This window comes from Alosa alosa, chromosome 6, assembly GCF_017589495.1.
Source record: "Alosa alosa isolate M-15738 ecotype Scorff River chromosome 6, AALO_Geno_1.1, whole genome shotgun sequence".
Classification (NCBI taxonomy): Eukaryota; Metazoa; Chordata; class Actinopteri; order Clupeiformes; family Clupeidae; genus Alosa; species Alosa alosa.
In genome coordinates, this window is record NC_063194.1 from 8,143,842 (window position 1) to 8,154,076 (window position 10,235).

Here is a 10,235-nt window from a genome sequence, read left to right on the forward strand (position 1 = left end):
TGAGACTGGAACTGCAACCTGCTGGGATACACACACACACACACACACACACACACACACACACACACACACACACATGCCCTTGTTATCATTATTATTTAAATGTGAAATTAAAGAAAATAATTAGGGTGCAAGCCGTGCAGGTGCTTATGATATCCGGTCTTGTGGATAGGAACGAGTTCGGAAAGACAATAGGGTCGACCCGTCTGCCCCCCCAGGCTGACTGCTTTTTACCTTTGATGCTGAGGATGAGCAAGTTGCTTGTGATGAAGAGGGGAAAGATAGAGACGGAGGAAGAGAGGGCGACAGAAAGGGGTGAGATCCCCTACATCAGTGGGGAGAGGTCTGAGGGGGGAGATCCCTTATTAGAAGAAGTAGGTCAGCTGTGCTTCTGTGTCTGTATGTGAGAGAGGGAGAGAGAGAAAGATAGAGATGGGGGCATAGAGTTTACCTCCATCTTTTCACTGCAGTGACAGAGAGGAGCTAGAGTTGAGGCATCCCACATCTGTGGTGGAATCTCTCCACCCCCTCTCTGTCTCTCTCCCTCTGCGTCGGTGGACCCAAGGCTGGGAGCCCCATGAATATTGCATGCTGTGTGATTTTTTACCACTTGACTGGGGAACAGGGCTGGTGTTCCCTGGCTTGCCCCTGACCCCACCCCCACCCCCCTTCACTCCTCCCTCCCTCATATCCCCCTCTCCCTTTCTCTCCTCGCATCCCTCCGTCTTTATCGCTAGTCCATTTATTGCACAGGCTCTGTGTTGCCCCTACTGACGACTCCTCTGCCCAGCGCTCCTCTAATGCCAGCTGAATAAAACTGGCAAGGGGGGTCAGATAGGGTTCTTCTGCCGTGACGTTTAGTATTCAGCTGCTGCCCCTGCACTCAGCGCCCCCCACCCCCCCTCCTGGCTGCATGCCCACAGTGGCACTGATAGCAAGGCCTTTGCATCGTATCCATGGTTACAGCACAGTGCCGCGGCCAATCACTGCGAGCGAGCCTCAACTGCAAAGGAACCAATGGAAGGATTTTTTTTTTTTTTTTTCGGTTGTCGTCTGCTTCCTAACCTCTTTATCTGTCCACGGCCAAGGCGTGATGGGCATTGCCAGAGTGGACTGTGCTAACGCAGCATACAACAGGCAGCTCGCAGAAACACACTGATCAATCTGATGCTTTAGCTATTACACTGAAAGACAGACATACGCCGATGCTTTATTACAAAGAGAGACACACAGGATGTAATAAATAATGCAAGACAAACAGACGGCTCAACTCACACTGGTCTGTGGGTTAGCATTGCAGGGGTAATCCCTAGTGTGTGTGTGTGTCTCTCTCTCTCTCTCTCTCTGTGTGTGTGTGTGTGTGTGTGTGTTTGTGTGTGTGTGTGTGTGTGTGTTTGTGGGGGGGGTGGTGTGAAAATGTAAAGGGCTGCAGCTGTGAAATTCCAGCGCCTCCATGCAGCACTACCATAATGCTCAGCGCATCCATGCAACTGCTCTCGTAAATTGCTCTGACACACAGAGGTACAGCAGTAAACAGGCCAAATGGCTTTCATTCTCTAACTAACAATAGGCTAATAAGCCTGAGAGCCATCAAGATAAGTGGCAGGCCGTCCCTGTGAGTGTGGTTGATTCAAACAACGTGGGACGACGTGGGTTACCTGTCAAATGTGATTTCAGAGAGGAAGTGCCCCGAGGCTGTGCTGCATTCCGCACGCCCTTTCTCTCTCTCTCTCTCTCTCTCTCTCTCTATTCCCCTCTCTCTCTCACACACACACACAAACACACACACACACACACATAGATAGACAATCAAAAATGATATCCCCACTTTCCATTAACCTAGGCCGCCTGCTACCAGTATCAAACCCCAGAGCCATTGTCATGTTACTCATGTGTTTATTCTGTCCTCCTGTGATAGTACACATGTGTGTTCATTTGCCTTCTCAGTCACTCTATGTGGATGTGTACTTGTAGGTCTGAGAAGCAGCAGGTGCTGTGTGTGTGTGTGTGTGTGTGTGTGTGTGTGTGTGTGTGTGTTACCGTCTCACCACAGGACCCTGTCCAGAGCATTCAGCTCCATCACCACCGCCACCGCCATCTCTCTCAGGCCTCTCCTGCTTGCCACCAAATTGCCTCTCCATATCAAACACTGGGAATTGAATTGCATTGCGTGGCCCGGCCGTTCCAGCCACGCTGAATTTAAAAAACTGTTTGCTCAGCCCCACTTGGAATAGTCAATGCTACGGTCTGGATTCCACCACCATCTTCCCCCCTATCCACCCACTCGCCCGCCCGCCCCCCAGTAACATCCAGAGCAATCTGTTCCCTCTCCACTCACCATGTGCTGTATATGGAGTGTCCTGCAAAGTGGATGAATTTGTCAAGCAGGTGCTCTTAATCCCCTGCAGGTCACTGTTTCAGATCCCTGTTCGCTAAATCCCATTGTGATGTTAAGCTGGCGGCTCCATTATTTATGACATGGATTGGGGATGGGATGGGATGTGATGTGCTGGCAGGGGGGGGGGGGAGGGATGGGGGTCAGGGAGGGGATTGCTGGCTATATATATTCCAGCATTAGCCATGGGGCTGGGGCAGGCAGTCTTAAGGGCCGTTCACACCAAGAACGATAACTATGACGATAACGGCAAAAAAAAAAAAAACGGCAAAAATCACTCTAGCTAAAAACGGGGATCACTTTCAGAGCGATTTTGAGAGCGATAGAAAGCTGACAGCCAAGCAGAATCCATCGTTGGTCAGTGTGGATGCTTTTAACGTTATCGTTGTAGTTATAGTTATCTTTATAGTTATCGACCCTGGTGTGAACGGCCCTTCATGAGGGGAGATATAGCATAGATTTAGGTTTTTAGGTTTGTGTGTCAGTGTGTTTTGGTATATACTGTATCACAGAGGGAGCATTTAAACACTGAATCAGAGCCTCATGCTTTTGAGTTTCATGGGTGCATGAGGCCATTTTGGGGTGTGTGTGTGTGTCCTTGTGCACGTTTATATGTTTGAGGGTCTTTTATAATCCACTATTGCTGACTTGTGTGTGTGCTTGTTTGTGTGTGTTGAACAGGTTCTCTCCACTGCACCATGCGGCTCTCAATGGGAACATGGAGCTCATCTCCATCCTGCTGGACTCCCAGGCTATGGTGGACATCAGGGACCAGAAGGGTGAGTTAACCCCAGGCTCACCCACGCCCTCAGGATCAGGACACGCTGCATGGTGAACTCTATCTGGACTGGTTCAGACTGCAGTATTAATTCACATTTGCATTTATTCATTCATTTTATCCAAAGCGACTCACAGCAATAGAATAACTTTTAACCTGATTAATTCATGCTTGGAGCAGCAAATTGTTTATTCTTGGGCTCTGACACCAGTATTTGTCCTTTGTTATATTAAATGATTATCCACATGGCTTTTTACCAACAAACTATCAAAAACTGAACATTCCGATCATGTATGATTTATGGTGAGTTCGTAAAACAAGCCAGTGCGTTACATTTTAATTGTTTTGCTCATGATGGCCCATATTCTCCTAGGAAAGCAAACACTAGTAATTCATCCTGTCATGGCCAAATCTTTTCTTTAGTTTTTCTGGAGGTCTATTTTTCCATCCAAACCTTTCATCCTCAAAAGCTGAGTGCACAAAGCCATTTAAGACAAAAGATGAAATGCTCCATTTGTCACAACAAGCATGGACCACCCCACAGAGACGACTGAGTGTCCCGGCTCAGAGCTCAGCCCGGCGTCTCCGAGACAGAGGCATCGTGTCTGTGAAACGCAGCTCTGCAGTGGCGCTGAGGTCACTGTTATAAGCATCACATGGTTGGTTGCAGGCCATACAGGGTCATTTCTCACAGCCTTTACGCAGTGTGGGGCTAATATCCCATTGAAATGACCTCGTATGAGTATGACTGCAGTTGGACGGTGTCACTGAACCATTTAAAGGGGAAAGGGAAGCTCCCCAGTCCACACCAACACAGCTCTGGGGATCAGGGGTCAGTCAGATGAACATCTGGTCGTAGATGCTGTATCACTTGATGTTGGAGGGATGCTGAGAGATGCTAAGAGGAAACAAAATGTCTATTAGAGACCAGAACATCTCTCTCCTTCACTGTCTCTCTCTCTCTCATACACACACACACACACACACACACACACACACACACACACACACACAAACCTAGTCATCATCCTCCCTCATGCTTTCTCTGTGTCGTCCTCTTGCGCTGCAGGCATGCGGCCGCTGCACTACGCTGCATGGCAGGGGAAGTCGGAGCCCATGAAGATGCTGCTGAAGTCTGGATCCTCCGTCAACGGCCAGTCAGACGAGGGCCAGATCCCCCTGCACCTGGCTGCCCAGCACGGCCACTACGACGTTGTGAGTACCCCCGTCACCATCTCGCCCCGCGTTTTAAAGGACGCTACAAGAAATGGGAGCTTCTGCATCACTAGGTTATGCACACAGTTTAAACCTGCACCTGTGTGTATTTGGGGGGAATATAGGTTAGAGAGAGTTTATTTATGTTGGAAGTAATTAACTACCAGTATATGTAAGGGACATGAACTCAGAGGCTATACTCTATATGAACTACAGTTTGTGTACTGTTGTTGGTACATGAGAATAATGGATGTTCACACTCAATGGCACAAGAGAATAATGGTTGTTTCAATAGCAACTACATAAAGCATACAGTACATACACCTTAGTCATTTGATCAGTTTAAGTTATTATATTATCATTATAAATTATATTAACTAATGCCAGAGTTAATGCCACTGTGTGGATGGATTCTTCATAAAAAAAGAATTGCTATAATATAACACCTTACTGTGCTGTGAGGACAGAATGCCCCCTCCGAAAGTACAGATGCTCAACAACTAAAATGGGCTCTGAAATATGTATTTATTGTGAAAAGAAACATCCTGATTTGTTGTAAAATCATTAAAAAAAAGCGAATGAAACGATGGGCACAATGCAGATGATCATGTCCATTACCCAAGCTTCCACAGTGTTTGAAACAGAACAAAAAGTGCTTACTCACATTGGCTGCACAAGGAAGGAAAAGTGCTGCTCTCTGAATGTTCTGGAAGTCTGGCTGAAACCCCTTATCTGTGAAAGAGATTTGTGATGGAAGAGGTCTCAGTACTGCACTGCAGAGAGACAGAGAGGGAGTAGAGGAGAGGGAGAGAGAGAGAAATAGAGGAAAGGAAATAGAGGGGTGAAGAGAGAGTTATACGAGACGATGAGAAAGAGAGAGAGTAATTATAGAGAGGAAGCAAGAGGACGAGGGAGTCAATGGGGTGACTAAGAGAGAGAGAGAGAGAGAGAGAGAGAGAGGTGGGGGACAAGAAAAACTAAGTGGAGGAAATAAGGAAAGAACTCCGTTAGCCTCAGGCGCCTGGCCTCTCGACACACATGGCTGCACTGTCCATCTGCACTGGGCAGCCTGCCTCTGCCACTGTGGGCCTGCCCTTGCGAGGCCCAGGACATGCGCCCTGACGGATGAAAGGTGACAGACACCCCCACCTCCACCCCCCACCCAAGCTAGCATCTCTGAGCTCCTCCGGAAAATGTCAGTCGCCTCAGTTTCTTCTCAGATGTGGACGTGGCTCCTGAAAGTCACCGTGCGTCGTCCCCTTACAGTACGTCACGGCCCCGTCGTCTCTTTAATGATGTATAGCTATTGATTTGCGCTGGCCTATTCAGCTCCTTTTCTTGTGCGCGAGCGCTCTTTTGATCTAGGGGCCTGGTGGCATTTAAGGTGTGTCTGGGAGCTGAGCGATCTCGAATAGAAATAGAATAATTTATTTGATACAACGGGAGAGTGGACCAGGCGAGGTTAAACTTTGAAGTCCATGGAAAAAAAAATCTTTGCCGAACTCTCTGAACTCTGAATGCCCCTAGTGACCTTGGATGGTGCAAGTTGTAGATGAAGAATATGAGATTTGGAATACAAGACTGCATGTTATTTTGAAGTCATAAAGAGAGGCCCTGCCTGTATGCTGTAGGATGTTCTGTAGTCAGGGTAGATGGCTGAATGGTCTGAGTATTATTGGATGTGATGTATCCGTCGGACATGGAGTAATGCTCAGTGATTTCTGCTTCCTTCATCAGTCGGAGATGCTGTTACAGCACCAGTCTAACCCCTGTATAGTGGACAACGCTGGGAAGACACCGCTGGACTTGGCCTGCGAGTTTGGCAGAGTCGGGGTAAGTCAGAGCCAGGACACAACAGAAAGTAGCAAAATCTACACAACATTTCATTATGGTTATGATATTTAGCTGACACTGTTGTCCAGTTACATGTAAAAGGGACAGAACAGCACAATGTAATACATAACATTGGTTGAGTTGAACAAACCATGATTGAACAATATCATGTAATTATGCTATACTGTAACAACCTAGTATAGCACAATTACAGTAATTCAGTGGTTGTAATTCCACCAGGCAAAGCATACCACTGTCCTTAATGCGTGTATGTGTATGTGTGTGTGTGTGTGTGCGTATACGCGTGCGTGTGTGTGTGTGTGTGTGTGTGTGTGTGTGTGTGTGTGTGTGTGTGTGCGTGTATACGTGTGTGTGTGTGTGTGTGTGTGTGTGTGTGTGTGTGTGTGTTTGCCTTGCCCTGTAGGTGGTCCAGCTGCTGCTCAGCAGTAACATGTGCGCTGCCCTCCTGGAGCCCAAGAAAGGGGACACGACTGACCCCAACGGTACCAGCCCCCTGCACCTCGCCGCCAAGAACGGACACATCGACATCATCAGGTGAGGGGACCCCCCACTCCGCTCTGTGGCCCAGACACTGACCTAACGGAGTGCCGAGGGGGTTGGGGGAGTGGGGGTGGTTGTGGCGAGGGCTTGGGGGAGCGCACTACTCCCTGTGGCTCAAGCACAGCTCGTGGCCCTGCTATTTATAGATGCCTTTGTCTGCGGGTGTCTTTTCATAGCCCAGAGCTCTTGACGGGAGGCACAATGTCAGGTTGTTGTTTGTTGTGCAGGTGCTGAAGGATACCTTTATGATGAGTCATTTTGTCGGGCTGCTGTGGTACTCCAGGTATTTCTTGGAACTGGTTAAATAGTTTGATTGGTTGTTATGATTGGATATAGCAGTAGCAACATTCAGCAGAATTTAATAGAATTGCGCTAATAACGGCTTGTCATGTCATACAGAGAACTATTGTAATTGTAGTTTTTTTTCAGCTAGGAACTATATTCATGAATCAGATACAGACCTTCCCATGATCCCTCAGTCTGCCATGAACCACCCTGCTGGATGTGGATTGGCTGCCATGGTTACAGTATTTCTTTATCAGATTTGGTCCTCATGATTAGAATGGCGGACATGGTAGGACTGCCTCCTGCTGGCTCCATTACTGTAGCTGTGGAGTCAGCTCACTTGCATCACGCAGGGCAGTGTGTGGGCAGAGCAGAGACGTCCAGAACATGCAGTGTAAGAACAACATCCGCAGCCCTGCGCTCTGCTCCCACGGTACCCCCTCGCGTGTCAGTCCCAGCAGACTTTGCACCACCACGGGCCACGGAATGCTGTGCGTGGGAGGTGAGTGAGAGAGAAGGAGAGAGGGAGAGAGAGAGAGTGACAGAGAGAAAGAGCGTGCTGACAACAAATCAGCGGAGCCGTCACCGAGGTGTACGGTAAGGCAAGGTCAAGGTCGTCGGCAGGGTTTATATTCTGTCAGACACCCAAGGGCGCCATGTATATAGCACAACACCCCACCTCAGCCCCACCACCCCACCCAGACCACCTCCATCACCACCAGCACCACCCACTCACCCACCTCCACGCCTCCTCCCGCCCCAAGGCAATCCCAGCCAGGGAGTCATTTAATTCCCCCTCTGCGTTCTCCACCGTGGAGGTCATTAAGCAGACACAAATCAGGAGTCTGGGCGCAGAGGCGTGCGCCACAGTCCCACAGAGAGAGACAACTGTGCCGTCCTAGGGACTGCAGATGTAAATTAGCCTAAATTAGGCTAAAACTCTGGTACAATGCATCAAATGGCAACATTTATGTAAAAAATTGTACATGGTCCCTAATCAATAAAATGAATAAATAAGTAAATAATAATAATAAATAAGTGTGCACACACAGAGGACTCCCATACTGTACATCTGAATGAGCTGCCCTGAACACCCCTGAGTCACACAGAGCCATTTTGGGAGCCGATCGGAGAAGGAGGTGGGAGGTACATGAGCGTGTTACCACGAGCAGGAGGGCACAGACGTGGGCTGTGTCAACGATTACGCCATCACTAGGCGCTCCGTGGCAGCCCATAATAGAACTACACTCACAGATACCCCGGGTGGGGGGCAGTGGGAGCTGAGAGGTGGGTGAGTGAGTGAGTGAGTGAGTGAGTGAGTGAGTGAGTGAGTGAGTGTGTGTGTGTGTGTGTGTGTGTGTGTGTGTGTGAGTGGGTGAGTGAGAGTGAATGAGTGTGTGAGTGAGTGTGGGTGGCTGGGTGGGGGATGAGGTCAAAGCCTGGTAGTGGTGGCCAGTGGCGTTGGTGGGGGGTTGAGACACAAGCGGAGAGACGCCTGTGACCGGTAACGTAGCATGCAGAGCGTCGTCTGCACACTGAGAGCGAATACTCTCTGTTTCTCTCTGCCCTCTCCATCCCTCTCCCCATTTCTGTCTGTTGCTTTCTGCTCTTCCTTGCTCTGTCTCAGTTCAGCTTGTTTCAGGGATCCTTATTTCTCATGACTGTGTGTGTACAGTATTGCCAAAGCAGTGTGATGTGCACAGTACAATACAACAAATTGTAAAACAGAAAGAAAAGAGAAATAGTTGGCATGGAGTAGTATGGGTATTGAAATATATAAACACACATGCAGATGTGCAATCTTGCACTTGAATCTCTCTCAATTCAATTCAATTCAAGAAAGCTTTATTGGCATGAACGTTTCTCTCTCTCTCTCTCTCTCTCTCTCTCTCTCTCTCGCTCTTTCTCTCTCTCTCCCTCCCTCCCTCTGTGAGGGAGTGCCATTCTCAAGAAACACACAATGATCATAATCTTTATGCAGTGAGAGTGAGTCTGATGATGCAGGGCCTGTACTCCAGGCGATTTATACTACCTCGTAAAACCCATCAGCCCTAGCGTTGGGGGGGGGGGTGAGGGTGCAGGGTCCCCCCTTCCACTTGCAACCTGATCCTCTGTACTCCATCTCCTGGTCTCCTGGTATTGAGAGATAGCTGATTACGCTGCATATTCTTTTCATTTATTGGTCCTCAATAACAGTTCAATCATTCAGTCATTTATTTGTCTCTGATAACAGGGAACAGGTTTGCTGTCATGCATACACATATGCATATGTATGTGTCAGTGCTGTGTGTAGCATAGTGTGCTGTGGAACAGTGAATTAGATATGACAGTGTCATAACAGTTTGAGTGGTGAGGTATTTGGTTTAGTGGAGTTTGTAAATGTGACATTACAGGGCTTTGTGTGTGTGTGTGTGTGTGTGTGTGTGTGTGTGTGTGTGTGTGTGTGTGTGTGTGTGTGTGTGTGTGTGTGTACTGCAGTGTGTTTGTGTGGCATCTGTGTTAGGGAGGAGGTGGAGAGAGAGAGAGAGATGGAGAGAGAGAGAGGGAAAGACAGAGAGAGAGGGGGCATAGTGAGATGTGTAGAGAACTCCATTCCCCAACCTGCTTGATGAGAAGTACTCCTTCAATTAGCACGACGCACACGTGGCCTGACCCGAAACTCAGGCTGTTTTTAGCAGCAAAGTGATAGGAAGAGCTTGCACACACACACACACACACACACACACACACACACACACACACACACACACACACACACACACACATACATACACACTCACACAGACACTTTCCCACATTCACATTTACTCCATATCTCTCTCACACAAACACACTCTCTCTCTCTCTCACACACACACACACACACACACAGACTAATTCGCCCTCAGCCCAACAAGTGAGAACATGCTGGAGGCTGAATTAGCATTAGAGGGATGTCTCCCCCAATAATGAACGTACAGTAACTATACTGTCAGTTTTTAGCACAGAGGAAATGGTCCACAGTAAGCTGAAGGACACACTATCCTCCTATACATTGGAGTGGACTGGTCACCATTAGGGCCCATCCACGCCGGTAACGATAACCATAACGGCAAAAACAACAGTTGTAAGTCAGTTGTAAGTATTGCTTTAGCTACTGTGTATTAGCTATTGAACGAAAATGGCCAC

General features: G+C 48.3%; 1 protein-coding gene across 1 annotated transcript in view; it reads left to right on the forward strand.

Moving 5' to 3' along the window:
• caskin1 (CASK interacting protein 1) overlaps nucleotides 1–10,235 on the forward strand; it is a 92,910-nt gene that overhangs the window by 56,274 nt on the left and 26,401 nt on the right. Inside the window, 4 exon segments of the mRNA XM_048245307.1 lie at nucleotides 3,077–3,174; nucleotides 4,243–4,388; nucleotides 6,126–6,221; nucleotides 6,646–6,776. Coding sequence (XP_048101264.1) covers nucleotides 3,077–3,174; nucleotides 4,243–4,388; nucleotides 6,126–6,221; nucleotides 6,646–6,776 — 471 coding nt within the window.